General features: G+C 35.5%; 1 protein-coding gene across 1 annotated transcript in view; it reads left to right on the top strand.

Annotated features, from left to right (window-relative positions):
• Window positions 1-18,229, top strand: part of CNTLN (centlein) — a 336,707-nt gene that overhangs the window by 295,876 nt on the left and 22,602 nt on the right. Inside the window, exon 24 of the mRNA XM_065879183.1 lies at window positions 17,641-17,826. Coding sequence (XP_065735255.1) covers window positions 17,641-17,826 — 186 coding nt within the window. The remainder of the gene's footprint in view (window positions 1-17,640; window positions 17,827-18,229) is intronic.

Raw genomic sequence — 18,229 nt, 5'->3', positions numbered from 1 at the left:
AAAAGGGGAAATCGACAGTAACACAATAATAGTAGAGGAATTCAACATCCCACTCTCACCAATGGACAGATCATCCAAAATGAAAATGAATAAGGAAACACAAGCTTTAAATGACACATTAAACAAGATGGACTTAATTGATATTTATAGGACATTCCATCCAAAAATAGCAGAATACACTATCTTCTCAAGTGCTGATGGAACATTCTCCTGGATAGACCATATCTTCAGTCACAAATCCAGCCATGGTTAATTTAAGAAAATTGAAATCATATCAAGTATCTTTTCTGACCACAACGCTATGAGACTAGAAATCAATTACAGGAAAAAATCTGTAAAAAATACAAACACATGGAGGCTAAACAATACACTACTAAATAACAAAGAGATCCCTGAAGAAATCAAAGAGGAAATCAGAAAATACCTAGAAACAAATGACAATGAAAACATGATGACCCAAAACCTGTGGGACGCAGCAAAAGCAGTTCTAAGAGGGAAGTTTATAGCAATAAAATCCTACCCCAAGAAACAAGAAATATCTCAAATAAACAACCTAACCTTACACCTAAAGCAATTAGAGAAAAAAAAACCCCAAAGTTAGCAGAAGAAAAGAAATCATAAAGATCACAGCATAAGTAAATGGAAAAGAAATGAAGGAACCAGTAGCAAAGATCAATAAAACTAAATGCTAGCTCTTTGAAAAGATAAACAAAATTGATAAGCCATTAGCCAGACTCATCAAGAAAAAAAGGGAGAAGACTCAAATTAACAGAATTAGAAATGAAAAAGGAGAAGGAACAGCTGACACTGCAGAAATACAAAGGATCATGAGAGATTACTACAAGCAGCTGTATGGCAATTAAATGGACAACGTGGAAGTAATGGGCAAATTCTTAGAAAAGTACAACCTTCCAAGACTGAACCAGGAAGAAATAGAAAATATAAACAGACCAATCACAAGCACTGAAATTGACATTTGATTAAAAATCTTGCAACAAGCAAAAGCCCAGGACCAGATGGCTTCACAGGTGAATTCTATCAAACATTTAGAGAAGAGCTAACACCTATCCTTCTCAAACACTTCCAAAATATAGCAGAGGGAGGAACACTCCCAGACTCATTCTACGAGGCCACCATCACCCTGATACCAAAACCAGACAAAAATGTCACAAAAAAAAGAAAACTGCAGGCCAATATCACCAATTAACATGTATGCAAAAATCCTCAACAAAATACTAGCAAACAGAATCCAACAGCACATTAAAAGGATCATACACCATGATCAAGTGGGGTATATCCCAGGAATGCAAGGATTCTTCAATGTACGCAAATCAATCAATGTGATACACCATATTAACAATTTGAAGAATAAAAACCATATGACCATCTCAATAGATGCAGAAAAAGCTTCCAACAAACTTCAACACCCATTTATGATAAAAACTCTCCAGAAAGTAGGCATAGAGGGAACCTACCTCAACATAATAAAGGTCATATATGACAAACCCACAGCCAATATCATTTTCAATGGTGAACAACTGAAACCATTTCCACTAAGATCAGGAACAAGACAAGGTTGCCCACTCTCACCACTATTATTCAACATAGTTTGGAAGTTTTAGCCACAGCAATCAGAGAAGAAAAAGAAATAAAAGAAAAAGAAGAAGTAAAACTGTCACTGTTTGCAGATGACATGATACTATACATAGAGACTCCTAAAAATGCTACCAGAAAACTACTAGAGCTAATTAATGGATTTGGTAGAGTAGCAGGGTACAAAATTAACGCACAGAAATCTCTTGCATTCCTATACACTAATGATGGAAAATCTGAAAGAGAAATTAAGGAAACACTCCCATTGACCATTGCAACAAAAAGAATAAAATACCTAGGAATAAACCTACTGAAGGAGACAGAAGACCTGTATGCAGAAAACTATAAGACACTGTTGAAAAAGAAATTAAAGATGCTACTAACAGATGGAGAGATACACCATGTTCTTGGATTGGAAGAATCAACATTGTGAAGATGACTGTATTACCCAAAGCAATCTACAGATTCAATTCAATCCCCATCAAACTACCAATGACATTTTTCACAGAAGTAGACAAAAAATTTCACAATTTGTATGGAAACACAAAAGACCCCGAATAGCCAAAGCAATCTTGAGAAAGAAAACCAGAGCTGGAGGAATCAGGCTCCCTGACTTCAGACTGTACTATAAAGCTACAGTAATCAAGACAGTATGGTACTGGCACAAAAACAGAAATATAGATCAATGGAACAGGATAGAAAGCCCAGAGATGAACCCACACACATATGGTCACCTTATCTTTGATAAAGGAGGCAAGAATATACAATGGACAAAAGATAGCCTCTTCAATAAGTGGTGCTGGGAAAACTGTACAGGTACTCATAAAAGAATGAAATTAGAAGACTCCCTAACACCGTATACAAAAATAAACTCAAAATGGATTAAAGACCTAAATGTAAGGCCAGGCAGTATAAACTCTTAGAGGAAAACAGGCGGAACATTCTATGTCATAAATCACAGCAAGATCCTTTTTGACTCACCTCCTAGAGAAATGGAAATAAAAACAAAAATAAACAAATGGGACCTAATGAAACTTCAAAGCTTTTGCACAGCAAAGGAAATCATAAACAAAGCAAAAAGTCAACCCTCAGAATGGGAGAAAATATTTGCAAATGAAGCAACTGACAAAAGATTAATCTCCAAAATATACAAGCAGTTCATGCAGCTCAATATCAAAAAAACAAACAACCCAATCCAAAAATAGAAGACCTAAGTAGACATTTCTCCAAATAAGAAACACAGATTGCCAACTAACACATAAAAGGATGTTCAACATCACTAATCATTAGAGGAATGCCAATCAAAACTACAATGAGGTATCACCTCACACTGGTCAGAATGGCCATCATCAAAATATCTACAAACAATAAATGGTTGAGAGGGTGTGGAGAAAAGGGAACCCTCTTGCACTGTTGGTTGGAATGTAAATTGATACAGCCACTATGGAGAACAGTATGGAGGTTCCTTAAAAAACTAAAAATAGAACTACCATAAGACCCAGAAATCCCACTACTAGGCATATACCCTGAGAAAACCATAATTCAAAAAGAATCATGTGCCACAGTGTTCATTGCAGCTCTATTTACGATAACCAGGACATGGAAGGAAGCTAAGTGTCCATCGACAGATGAATGGATAAAAAAGATGTTGCACATATATACAATGGAATATTACTCAGCCATAAAAAGAAATGAAATTGAGTTATTTGTAGTGAGGTGGACCTAGAGTCTGTCATACAGAGTGAAGTAAGTCAGAAAGAGAAAAACAAATACCGTATGCTAACAGGTATATATGGAATCCAAAAAAAAAAAATGGTTCTGATGAACCTAGGGGCAGGACAGTAATAAAGATGCAGATATGGAGAATGGACTTGTGGACATGGGGAAGGGCAAGGGTAAGCTGGGACAAAGTGAGAGAGTAGCATTGACATATATACACTACCAAATGTAAAATAGATGGCTAGTGGGAAGCAGTTGCACAGCACAGAGAGATAAGCTTTGTGCTTTGTGACCACCTAGAAGGGTGGGATAGGGAGGATGGGAGGGAGACACAAGAGGGAGGGTTTATGGGGATTTATGTAAACATATAGCTGATTCACTTTGTTATACAACGTAAACAATCACAACATTGTAAAGCAATTATACTCCAATAAAGATGTTTTAAAAAAGTTGCTTAGAGAAGAACTGAGCGTATCTTGAACTAATAAGAGAAGGCAATTTTGCAGTAGATGGAAGGGAAATAAAAATAAAATCCAGATCGAAGTTGCACCCAGAGTTGAAAACAAGCAGAGACCCAGCATATATACAGAAGGCAAATGTGATAATATGAAAACAAAAACTTAACTTGGATATATGGGTGGAAGGTAAAACATTTCAATGAACTTAATGCAATGAGACTGTACTATGTATCTGAAAGGTATAATTGGGAAGGGAAGAGGAATATTCAAGCATCATGAAGTATATTTCAACCAAATAACGTAACATTTTGTAATACTGGAGACTTTTTTTTTTCCAAATACACCTATGTTGCTTTTAGCCAGCTGATGGCAACATTGCTAAAAACTAATATGCATCCTATTTGTAGAATGGCAGTTCAAAGTATTTTGAATTAGTTTGCCTATAGTTGACAAGTAAAGGATGGAAGCAATATTGATGATATGCATATTTATACAGGATTACTGCTTTTAAATGAGTAAATGTCTATAGCTATCCTAATATTGTCCCCTTTTTTCCTAACAAATACTGTAATTTAAAATTGTAACAGTTTTAAAAATTGAGATATAGTTGATATATAACATTGTATTAGTTTCAGGTATGCAACATAATGATTCAATGTATGTATTGCAAAATGATCACCATAATAAGACTAGTTAACATCCATCATCATACATAGGTACAAAATTTTTTTCTTGTGAAAAGAACTATTAATTAAGGCATTTGAAGTGAAAGTATATAGTGTACAATATTTAGTAACAGCACTGCTTCATATGTGTGCTATGTAACGTTTGATTCTACCTCATTTTGGTACCTCTTTTTTTAACTTATGGGTTTTTAAAATTTTTGTTGAAATATAGTTGATTTACAATGTAGAGTTAGTTTCAGATGTACAGCAAAGTGACTCAATCATAAATATATATTAAAAATATATATACTTTTTTTACACTCTCTTCCATTATAGATTATTACAAGATATCAAGTATCTTGATACTTGATATCAAGTATCAAGTAGGTGCTATACAGTAGGTGCTTGTTGGTTATCTATTTTATATATAGTAGTGAGTATATTTTAATCCCAAACTCCTAATTTATCCCTCACCCCTTTCCCCTTTGGTAACCATAAGTTTATTTTCTGTGTCTGTGAGTCTGTTTCTGTTTTGTACGTAAGTTCATTTGTATCATTGTTTAAGATTCCACATATAAGCGATATCGTGTAATATTTGGCATACTTCACTTAGTATAATGATCTCTAGGTCCATCCATGTTGCTACAAATAGCATTATTTCATTCCTTTTTATGGCTGAATAATATTCTATTGTATATATGTACCACATCTTTTTGTTGTTGTTGTTCATAAGGATCATTTCAGGTGTTATTTATTTATTTGAAATTTTTTTAAATTTATTTATTTTTGGCTGTGTTGGGTCTTTGTTGCTACGCATGGGCTTTCCCTAGTTGCAGCAAGTGGGAGTCACTCCTCGTTGCAGTGCATGGGCCTCTCATTGAGGGGGCTTCTCCTGTGGCAGAGCATGGCCTCCAGGCACATGAGGCAAGTAGTTGTGGCATGCGGGCTCAGCAGTTGTGGCACACGAGCTCTAGAGCGCAGGCTCCACGACATGTGGGGTCTTCCTGGACCAGGGCTCGAACCCGTGTCCGCCACATTGGCAGGCGGATTCTCAACCACTGCACCACCAGGGAAGCCCCAGTACCACATCTTCTTTACCCAGTCATTTGTCATACCTCTTTACATATATATATACATATATATGTGTGTGTGTGTGTATATATACATACACATATATATGTATATATATACACACACACACACATATATATATATATATATATGAAGTGTATTTATTTATTTATTTATTCATTTTTGTCTGTGTTGGCTCTTCGTTGCTGCGTGCGGGCTTTCTCTAGTTGTAGCAAGCAGGGGCTGCTCTTTGTGGTGTGTGGGCTTCTCATTGCAGTGGCTTCTCTTGTTGCAGAGCATGGGCTCAAGGTGCATGGACTTCAGTAGTTGCGGCTCGCGGTCTTCAGTAGTTGCAGCATGCAGGCTTCAGTAGTTGTGCCTCATGGGCTCTAGAGAGCAGGCTCAGTAGTTGTGGCACACGGGCTTAGTTGCTCGGCGACCTATTGGATCTTCCTGGACCAGGGCTTGAACCCATGTCCCCTGCATTCGCAGGCAGATTTTTAACCACTACGCCACCAGGGAAGTCCCTGTTGTACCTCTTTATAATGACACTCTAGTGGTACGTGAGGGTGGATCCTGGAATCCCGATATTATTCAACCCTATTTAGATATTCTCTTGGGATGCATAAGATTAAGAAATTATTGAAATAGATCTCAGAAGTCCATTGGAACATATAATCACCACCATATCTGTTTGTACCTCATTGTAGAAGGTTAGTCATACAGCTTTTCACCTGGTTCACAGTCTTTCTCTCCGACATGATTCTGTTATGATTTTGGATGACCTCCTATCCATGTAGGTCATCCAGCACCCTAGCCTCTCAATTCTTCACCATATTCAGTTCCAGTGATTAGTCTCATGATCATATCCCTGACCCTTGGTTCTGAATTAAGGAAGGATCACCCACCTTATGGAGCATTTGGAAATGTGTGGGTGCTTTGGGTTGTCACACTGACTAGGAGGTGCTACTGATATGCAGTGCCCATTGGCCAGAGATGCTAAACATCCTGCATTGTGAAGGTTAGTCCCACACAGTAAAAAAAATTGTCATCTCCACAATACCAAAAGTGTTTCCATTAAGAAATATTACTCTTGGCCTTGTCATTACCAATAACTGCATCAACTCCAGAATCTCTGTTTCTAGCATCTTATTCTTTGACCCCCATGTCTTTTTGTACTTACACTCCAGCAATTCTCTGACATGATTACAAACTGAAATTCATTGACCTTACCACTTTTCCCTAATTATTACCACCTTCTTTTCCATTATGCTTTCACTTCCCTCCTCATGAAGCAAGTACTCCATGTTCTGTCATTGTCACTTTTTAACATATATCCTCAAGTCTGCTCATCTGTTCCTCTGTCATATTCACATGGAAAAAATCCATGCCTATTTTGTTTTGAATCTCTACCCACTTTTCTTCTGGACCCAAGCAGCTGAATGTCTCTAAAGAAAAACACAACCATGCTGATTGGTCTTAATTTAAGTTCATAACCAAGAACTTCAGGTGGGACCTCAACACTCTGTGTAAGACTGTTATACTTTCCCAGTACATTTAGCCCCCAAGTTTCCCCAACATTCCTTTCTCCTATCTTCTTAGACCTCTAGCATCTACCCCCTCCTTAGTGCCTTAATCTCAGCTTCTTATTTCACTGAGAAAGCAGAAGTAACCTGAAGAAATTTTTCTCTTTTTTTTTTTCATTACTAAGCCTACAAACCACTGGAATCTGTACTCCTCCCAGTCTTACTTCCGTTATAGTGTTCTTTGTCTCAGGATTTGCTTTTTCACCAGTCATCCGGGTGGTGGGGCCCCAAACCTCGAATCATCCTTGTCTTTTCTCTTTCTTTCACATTGCATGTCTAATCCCTCATCAAATCCTGTGGGCCGTTATTTGAAAATCGATCCAGAATTCTGCTGCCTTTCAACACTGCTACTGTCCAGGTTATCACTACCTCTTGCTTGTACCTCTGCATACTCTCCTAGCTCATCTCCCTCTTCAGCTCTTGCTCCAGACAATCTTTTTCTCCATTTTTTGGTTAGAATGGTTCTTTTAAAACTGAAAACATATCGTGTCACTCCCTTGCTCAAATTTGTCTCATGACTCCTCATTGCACAATAGAATGAAACGTCTTCACTGCCCTGCAAGGCTTCCATGATTAGTCTTGTTGTTACTTCTGTGACTTCACTTTCTACTACATGTCACCTCACTGATTCCTCTTTCACCATACTGACTTTCTTGGTGTTCCTTGAATACTGCAAGCCCTATTCTTTCTCAAAGTCTGCTCTTTTCCTGTTTATATTAAAATAGTTTATCTTTTCACTTCTTCAAGTTTTTCTGCCCAAATGGGACTCTGTCGATCTTTAGAACATATGAAACAATGGAAAACAAACACACTAGTAAAACCTACATAACTGTTGATGTTAATGTTTACAGTAACAGAAGTTAGGAGGAGGGGGTGGTTGGAAGAGTTAAGTTTCTTTTGCTTTGGTGGAACATGTGGAGGATAAGAAACTCTAGATATTGATTCAAAATTAGTTTATTAAATTAATCAAATTAAATGCTTGAATAATATTAAATATATGTTCAGAAGTTTTAAAGGTGACCACAAGAATAGGAATTGAGTATTTAATTTTTAAAGAATTAGAAGAAATTAAAAAAAAAAATAAAGAAAGCTCCATAAATTCAACACAAGCCAGGAAGAAGAATGGAAGGAAGGGAAGAAGGAAAGACAGAACAAAGGAGAGGAACAGTATATAAGAGACATGGTAAATAAAAAAGATAGGATGATCCAAACATACCAATAATCACAATATACGTAATAAAGTTGAAATGTATTTTAAAAAAAGAAAAAAAGAGAGACTATGAGATTGTGAAAGAGATGCACCTAAAACATAACGATCCCTAAAGCTAAAAAAATAAAGAATAAAATTATGATATCCTGCAACTAGCTTGTACCAGCTTGTGAGATCGATTTTGCGTATCTCTTTCCAGCATCTCCTTCATGTTTGTTGCTTGAAATCAATCATGGTACAAGTACTTAATGCCATAGAAATTGACAAGCATTACAAGTCATAGCTGTCCCCTGAAAAAAGAGCTTGTTTGCCAGCACACAATTGAATATGTTCCAGGTAAATGCTAACAAAAAGAAAATATAACAATATTACTTTGAGACAAAATTAAAGAAAAAACCATTAATAAGGATAAAGAGGGTAATTTCATGTTGATAAAAATGGATAGTTTGCAAAGAAAATATAAAATTCATGAATTTTTGTGTACCTGACAACATTAAGCAAAATTTGGTGAAATTACAAAAGGAAATCAATGAATCCACAAGTGTATTTACAATCTTCTAGTATATTTAATCTATATTATATTCAGAAATCAACAATTCAAATAGAGAAAATGTGAGCAAGGCTACTTTCTTTTCAAACCCCTGTGGAACATTCACCCCTGTGGAACATACATCTTATGCCACAAAGTTCAACAAGTTCAAAAAAAACAAAAATCATTTAGGCTATGTACCCTGAGTAGGGTATAATATAATTATGATTTTACAAAATAAGTGGCCAAATGTTTCTATCCACTTAGAAATTCCAAACTCATCTATATGATTTTGGGTTAAGGAGGAAATAAAAAGTCAGTTTATGAACTACAGTGAAATATCAAAACCTTTGAAATTCAGCCAAAATTTAATTTTCAACTCAAGATACTAGAAAAATAAATAAATAAACTCAAAGAAAAATTTTAATGGCCTTAATAAAGATAAAAGGAAAAAATCCATAAACTATAAAACAACTCCTCTTCTCCTTCCCCAAAATGAATTGAACATATACAGCTAAACTTTGATTGTTAATGACATGTTTGTGGATCTAGGAAATTCAAGAGAATCAAGTCATAAACTATTAGAACTAACCAGATAATTCAGCAACAAGTTCAGAACAAGGTCAACATACAAAATAAAGTAGACTTTACAAGTAAGAATATATTTTAAAATACTATTTTTAAATTTCTATTTACAATGATAAATCTGTTTCTGTGGATGTAGTCACACTTTAGATACCTCATATATGTGGAATCATGCAGTGTTTGACTTTTTGTGACTGGCTTATTTTACTTAGCATAATGTCTTCAAGGTTCATCCATTTGGGAGCATGTGACAGGATTTCCTTCCTTTTTAAAGCTGAATAATATACTATTGTACATATATACCACATTTTGTTTGTCCATTCATCCATCATGGACATTTGGCTTGCTTTTAACTCTTGGCTATTGTGAACAGTGCTGTTGTGAACCTAAGTGTGCAAAGACCTTGCTGTCAGTTCTTTTGCATATATCCAGAAGTGGGATTCCTGGATATATATTAGTTCTCTCCCTTTTTTTTTTTTAATTTTTGAAATATCTCCTACAGTTTTTCATTAAAGTTGCACCACTTTACAATGCCACCAACAGTGTGCAAGGGTTTCAGATTTTCCACATCCTTGCCAACATGTTTTTTGTTTTTTCAATAATAGCCTTCCTAATGGGTGTGAGGTGATACCTTATTGTGAATTTGATGTACGTTTCTCTGATGAGACATGATTCTTTACATAGAAAATTCTAAAGATTTATAAAACAGCTACTAGCATTAACAAGAGTTTAGCCATTTCATAGGATACAAGGTCAAAATACAAAAATCAGAAGTTTTTATATATTAACACTAAACGATTGGAAAATGAAATAAAAAACTTTCAACTTACTATAGCATCAAAAATACAATTCTGGGCTTCCCTGGTGGCGCAGTGGTTGAGAGTCCGCCTGCCGATGCGGGGGACGCGGGTTCGTGCCCCGGCCCGGGAGGATCCCACATGCTGCGGAGCGGCTGGGCCTGTGAGCCATGGCCACTGAGCCTGAGCGTCCGGAGCCTGTGCTCTGCAAGGGGTGAGGCCACAGCAGTGAGAGACTCGCGTACCTCAAAAAAAAAATAAATAAATAAAAATTTAAAAATACAATTCTTAGAAATAAATTCAAGAAAAAATAGGTAAGCCACTAAATGTTGGAAAGAATGTGGAGAATGGAGAATTTTCATCCATTGGTGGCACAAGTTCTAAGGGAAAGCTATAGAAGTTTCTAATAAATGAAACAGTCACCTACCATATGACTCAGCAGTTCTACTTCTAGGTATTTACTCAAGAGAAATGAAAACATGTATACACGCATACACACAAAATGCACAGGAATATTCATAGCAGTTTTATTCATAATAGTCAAGAACTGGAAACAGCCCAGGTGTCCATCTATAGAAAATGTATAACAACATTATAATTATGTAATGGAATAAAAGTCAGCAATACAAAGAAATGAACTACTTATACACGTAACAATGTGGATGAATTGCAAAAACATTGTAAGTGAAAGAATCCAAACACAAAATTATGCATACTGTATGACTCCATTTGTAAGAATTTATAGAACAGGCAAAACTAATCTATAGAGATATATATATTAAAAAAAAAGAGAGTTGTTGCCTGCCTCTTGGAGCTAAGGATGGGGATTGACTAGGAAAAGACACAAGCCAACTTTCTGGAGTGATGGAAATGTCCTTTACTTTGATCTGGGTGTGAGTTACCCAGTGTTTTCATTGTCAAAATTCATAAAATCATACAGTTAAGACGTACGCATTTCACTGTATATAAATTTTACCTCAAAAAATAGTAATGAGAACTATAAATAAATATTGATCTTTAGTTAAGAAGTGAATGCTGAAGTGTTTAGGGGGGAACTGTACAGATGTCTGCAACTTCCTTTGAAATGCATCAACAAAATAAGATGGAAGATAGCTATGTGATAAAGCAAGTATAGCAAAATTAATTGTAACCTATAGGTAATGGGTACATGGTTGTGCACTGTGAGTTTCTTTAAACTTGTCTGCATGTTTGAAATTTTTTATAATAAAATAGTAAGGGAAAATGCACTTTGGAGAATTCTGACTTGATTATAAAGGGATAAAATCATTTCCCCTTCTCTCCCTTGGAATCACATGACAGACAAGGAGAATAAGAAACAAAAATTCAGTTCCTTTTTACAGCAAACCTAGGTCACAGTTAAAACCCTGTATTTCAGAAGACATGGAAGAGTAGCCAAAACCAGGTAAGATTGGTGAAGACATCCAAAAGGAAGCAAAAATAAGATAACAGGGAGAGAAGACTTAGGTGCTGTAGACTTCTGAAAGATCAAGCAAAAATACAGTCTTCGATGACATTCACATGAGGTACACATCCTAATCACCTGTCTGCAATAGTGGAATGAGTCTGCATCTGTTTGTGTAGGAGCTTCCTAGAACTAGTTTGCTTCCAGAGAAGAGGAGGAGGCAGGACTTAATGAAGAATAACGCAGACAAGGTGTATCTGCAGGAGGCAGCTTTCCTCATAGCAGCCAAGAAAAAAAATTCCTTATATTATAAAAATCCAAACAAACCATAACCAAAATAACCTGGCTAATGGAATTCATCAGAAAAAATATTAGATTCATATATAAAACTTCACCAGCCTGCAGCACAGCACAGGGCCTTCTGCCACATAACTTTCTACAAATAGGAAATCTTGGAAAAACTCTTCTCTTTCAAAAACGAGTCCTGAAAAATGAACCAACATAGTATCAACAAAAATAGATTAGGGGGCTTCCCTGGTGGCGCAGCGGTGGGGAGTCCGCCTGCCGATGCAGCGGACACAGGTTCTTGCCCCGTTCCGGGAAGATCCCACATGCCGCGGAGCGGCTGGGCCCGTGAGCCATGGCCGCTGAGCCTGCGTGCCCGGAGCCTGTGCTCTGCAACGGGAGAAGCACAACAGTGAGAGGCCCAAGTACCAAAAAAAAAAAAAAAAAAAAAAAGATTAGGATAAGAATGGAGGAAGGAAACAGGAAAAGTAAATGGCAGGAAAAGAAGTTTCACCACAGATAGTTGCTGCAGAGAAGATGAAAATATTTTACTGTGAATAAAAATATTAATGAAATAATTTCCTCCAAAAAGCACATGTTTAAGGTGGAAATAAATGTAAGAACTTAGAGAAAAGGTGGTGAGACATGGGAACAAATGAAAGCAAGTTGGCAGACAAAGCAAAGAAGTAAAAGAAAATAAATAAAATTATCTCAGGAAAAAAATATATATTTCTGGGTTTTATATGAATGTATGTGTGTATAAATATTGTTGAACTTATTACATTTAATATAAATTAAAAGGAAAAGAACAAGTTACGGATACACAAAACAATATGGATGAATCCCTAATTTAAAACACTACGTTAGGACTTCCCTGGTGGTGCAGTGGTTAAGAATCTGCCTGCCAATGCAGGGGAAACGGGTTTGAGCCCTGGTCCGGAAAGATCCCACATGCCGTGGAGCAACAAAGCCCATGCTCCACAACTACTGAGCTTGTGCTCTAGAGCCCATGCTCTGCAACAAGAGAAGCCACCACAATGAGAGGCCCGCGCACCGCAACAAAGAGTAGCCCCTGCTTGCTGCAACTAGAGAAAGCCCGCTTGCAGCAACGAAGACCCAACACCGACAAAATAAATAAATGTTTAAAAAAACAAAAACAAAAAATCCCCACCATGTTGAGAAAAAGAAGTCAGACATGAAAGAGTACATAGTGTATTATTCCATTTAGATGACATTCTAGAATAGGAAATATTAATCTAGGATGATATAAATCAGAGCAGTGCTGTCTGGATGTGGGAGGAATTGACCTAGAAAGGAGTATCAGGGAAATTTCTTGAGTATGGAGATGTTCTATATCTTGAACAGGGTGTTGGCTACACAGAAGCATACAATTATCAAAGCTCATTAAACTAATCACTTAAAATGTGTGCACTGTTTCATTCTAATTATGCTTCAGTTAAACAAAACATACTGTGGAAGAAAGGATTTCTGAAGTAAATGACAGAGATTCAACACATGTATAATTGGAGTCTTCAAAGGAGAAAAGGAGTGATGGAACAGGACAATTATTGAAGCTATAATCCAAAAACAATTTTCAGAAATAAAAAACTTCTAAGAACATAACATGAACCAGGGAAAATTGATCTAATATGTCATCCCCTGTTTATGTTTCAGTAAAGTTTCTGGACTCAAATAAAGAATAGTGATGTAAAAAAAGTTCATGTCATGTATAAGGGGGAAAAAACAAAGATGAGACAACTCTGAAAGGCTATCTCGGCTCCAGAGCTCCTTACACGATGGCGTGAAGCCTCTGTTGGAACCGCAGTGCAGATCAACATTTCCCTCTGCCTGCTCCTGCTTCCCTAAGTTTCTAATAGGTGTTGCTTCTAAGCACCCTCTCCCACACAAATCTCCACCCCACATTTTCAGGCATTCCAACCCAAGACATACCACAAAGAAACCTCAATTAATTCTGAAAAGTAGAAATAGTATAGATGACGATCTCTGAGAATAATGCAATAAAACTGCAATCAATAACAAAACTAGAAAACCAGTCACTAGCACTTAAATATTAAAAAAAAAAAAGTTATTGGGTTAAGAAGGAAATGTGAACAAATTGCAGAATATTTTTAAAAGAATAACATTCTAGAATTATCAGAACCCATAGGATAGAGCTAAAACAGTGCTCAAAAAATGTATGGCCTTATATATTTACATTAGCAAACAAGAATAAATGAAAGTAAATATTCAACTGAAGAATTAAATAGAATCTGAAGATTGAAATAGAAATTAATGAATTAATGTGGAATTAATAAATGAATACAAGAGTATTGTTTTTGGAAAAGAAAAGTAAGAAGCAATAAAATAGGTTGAATCTTTAGCTTACCTAATTAAGAAAGTAGAAAGCACAACTATACAAAATAACAAGTAAGTGGCAATAAACATAGACACAGGGGAAAAAAATCATGGCAGAATACTTAGTTCAACTCTGCAAATAAATTTGGAAGCCTGGATGAAATAGATCATTTTCTAGGAAAATTATGATGTACCAAAACGCCCTCCAGAACAAATAGAAAATTAAAATGATTTGCCAAAAAGGTATCTTTCTTTGCAATAAATACTTGGCCAAATTCAGATGAGTGCTACCACATCAGTAAAGAGCAGATAGATTCAATCTCATTAAAACTACTGTAAAACATGGAAAGAAAAGATTTTTTCCAAATATTTTTGGAAGAAATGAATCAATCTCTTACTAATATAGAAATTCCAGATAAAATATTACCAAATAGAATTCAGCAGCACATCAAAAAATAATATATCACACCAAGTGGAGTTTATTCCAGTGATGCAAGGATAATTCAATACTAAGAAAATTATTTAAAATTGTATTAATAGATTTATGATGAAAAATCATATGATAGTTTATATGGATGCTAAAATGGATTTAAGACAATTTGGTTTCCATTCTTATAAGAAATAAAAATAAGATGAGTAGATAGTTACCTATATAAAACTATATTATATATTAATATATTAAGGTGTATTTTTTAGTATATTAAAATACAGCTCTCAACTCAAAATCTGGCATAGTATTTCCTATGAAGTAGAGAGATTCCCACTAAAATCAGGAACAAGTTGAGTATGTCCATCAATATTATTATTTAATATTGTTCAGGAGGAACTTAATAATCAATTCAATAAGAAAAGAAAGAAATTAGAGGTATAAAAGTTGGAAAATAGGGAATTCCCTGGTGGTCCAGTGGTTAGGACTCTGTGCTCTCACTACTGAGGGCCTGGGTTCAATCCCTGGTCAGGGAACTAAGATCGCACATTCCATAAGCTGTGCAGCATGGCAAAAAAAAAAAAAATATATATATATATATAGAAAATAGGAGTAAAATTATCAATATTTGCAGACATTCAATTCCTGGAAGCTAAGGAGGAATCGGCTGAAAAACTCATAACAAATAAGAAATTTCAGTAAGCTTAATATATATTAACAATCTTTATGTATACAAGCAACAATCAGTACTAGAATCAGTGCCCCCCAAAAAGTAAGAGGCCCAGGAAAAAAAAGATCTACAAAGAGAAAATTTTTAAATGAGCCTCGGAAACACAAATAAAGACTTAACCAGCTGGAAGGGAATACCATGGTCTTTGATTAGGAAGACTCAACATTCTAAAATGTTAACATGATTCAAATAAAATTTAACTTGATTTAAATAAAATTACAAGTAAAATGTTTAGGGGAAGGGGATCTAGACAAGCTCAATGTGAAGTTTATGTGAAAACCCAAACAAACAAAAATTACCAAGAAAAATCTGAAAAGAAAGGTAATAGAAGGGAGATACCCCTACCGGATTATAACATTTATTATAAAGCCTCACTAATTAAAATATACTATAAAGCTTCACTAATAAGAAGACAGATGGAACAGAATAGAAAGTTCAGAACCTGACCTAAACACACATGAAATCAATGGGGAAAATATGGACTATTTAACAGGTAGTAGTGAGACAACTATGATTGTATGTAATAATTTTCTAGATGATTACAAATGGATAAAACATTTAAAACTGAAAAATAAAATCTTAAAAGTGGCAGAAAAAATCATGGTTTGAAAATGAGTATATATATATATATATATATATATAATATACATATATGTATATAAAATTGTGGAGAATGCTTTTTAAAGTATCACAGTAAATTTTAAAGTATCACACTAAATTCAAAAGTAAGGGCTTCCCTGGTGGTGCAGTGGTTGAGAGTCCGCCTGCCGATGAAGCGGACACGGGTTCATGCCCTGGTCCGGGAAGATCCCACATGCCGCGGAGTGGCTGGGCCCGTGAGCCATGGCCGCTGAGCCTGCGCGTCCCGAGCCTGGGCTCCACAACGAGAGAGGCCACAACGGTGAGAGGCCCGCGTACCGCAAAAAGAAAACAAAAACAAACAAACAAAAAAAAAAGTGAGAAAGGAAAAGATTCATTTAGTACATTAAAGTTTTTACATTTTTTTCCTAGGTATAAAATACTATAATTACTGTCAGAAGAAAAATATGAAGAAGATTAGAAATACCCAACAGACAATTATAATTTCCCTAAAGTATAAATAACTCCTATAAATCACTAAGAAAAATAGAAAAAAAAAAGACAAAAGAAATATAATTATCTGTTAAGGCTGATGCTCAACTTCATTTTTAATAAGAGAAATGAAACTTTATAATATAGTGAAAGAAACAAACTACACTGAAAAACCAGATTGGTGTTTTGCCAGTGGTATGGAGAAACAAGTATTTTCCTATGTTCTTTGTGTAGGTGTAAATTGATATGATCTTGGAGAGAGGGAGAATTAAACAGCTTTCAAAATTACAGTTATACACACCCTTTGGTCCAGCAATTTCACTTCTAGGGATATATCCTAGGGATGCAAAATGTATATACGAGCACCATTATTTATTGCAACATTGCTTAAGCTGGCAAAAGATTGAGAACAACCCAAACATCTAGCTAGCCTGCTCTCAGCCCACAAAGCCAGGCATCAGGCTCCAGAGCTCTGTCTACCCAGGGTAAGAGTTACCTTTTCCTTATGCACACATAGGCATGTATTCTCAAAGGGAGAAATTAGAGACTCTTGTGGAAGCAAGCCTAGACTTTTATGATTTTTGTCAATCCTTTATTGTTGTCTTGTCTACACATAATTTAATTGCACTTTTACCCACCTGGCTTTATCAAATCCTTCCAAAGATTTCTAATCCAGTTTTAATAAAATAGGAACAACCCTCTTTATGCAGTTATATTTCATTATTTATGTAATAATTAATTATGTAACTAACCTGTTACAACAAATATACACACTTAGGAATAAATAGATCTGACAATTGGCATCAGCTCAACTGGTGGGAGTAGTTGTGCTCTGGCATGATGCTAAGTAGCCTGCCTGCTACAAGTATTCACCATCCAAGATAACAGTTGCAAATCTGAAAGACGGATTGGAGAGATTTGGTTAATCCAGCAAGTTGGTTAAGTGGTCATTTGCGAGAGCTTTTATTGCATTCTGACAATAAGTAAAGAGCAATCCATTATGTTCCAATATAAATAAAATCAGAGTAATCCTATTAAAAAATTATTTGCTAGTATCTTCACATTTTTATGTTATGACTGCTTTTTCTTCATTTATGACTTCCATATGAGCCCACATTCTTTCCAATATGTTGCAGGCTTTGGTCAGAGAGTTACAAAATGATGTCCATTCAATAAGGCGACAAATCAGAGAACTTAAAAAGGTGCAGAAAAACAGGGATGCTTGTAAAACCTCAACCCATAAAGCCCAGACCTTGGCAGCATCTATCCTGAACATTTCACGGTCAGATCTAGAGGAAATATTGGACACAGAAGATGAAGAAGTAAGTTCACTTAAATATTTATTAATAATGGGCTTGTTACACATTGAATGTAAGTACATATTTTTGTTTTATAATTCTTAGAATTTCATCTTTAAGGTAATATTAATGAAGGCAAGAATATCAGTGTACCAATGAAAGATATATCAAAAGTATTAACCAACTCAAAAAACCTTTAGAGAAATTTAACTATGTAACACAGAAGTAAGCCAGTACACATAACCTTTAGAACTGCTTGCTTGTTATTCAAGTCAGTTATCCTTTCCTGTCTCTTCCATTTTCTATAGTTCATCATATATCTTTTAAGCTAGTATTTTTAATTAAGCCTGTTTGAATGGATTTAGTTAGCTGGGTCAGGATTGATTTGAGGATTTTTCGTCCTACATGAGATTTTTTAATGTAGTGA

The sequence above is a fragment of the Phocoena phocoena genome, chromosome 6, assembly GCF_963924675.1.
Source record: "Phocoena phocoena chromosome 6, mPhoPho1.1, whole genome shotgun sequence".
Lineage (NCBI taxonomy): Eukaryota > Metazoa > Chordata > Mammalia > Artiodactyla > Phocoenidae > Phocoena > Phocoena phocoena.
This window is presented reverse-complemented; position numbering and strand designations above follow the sequence as displayed.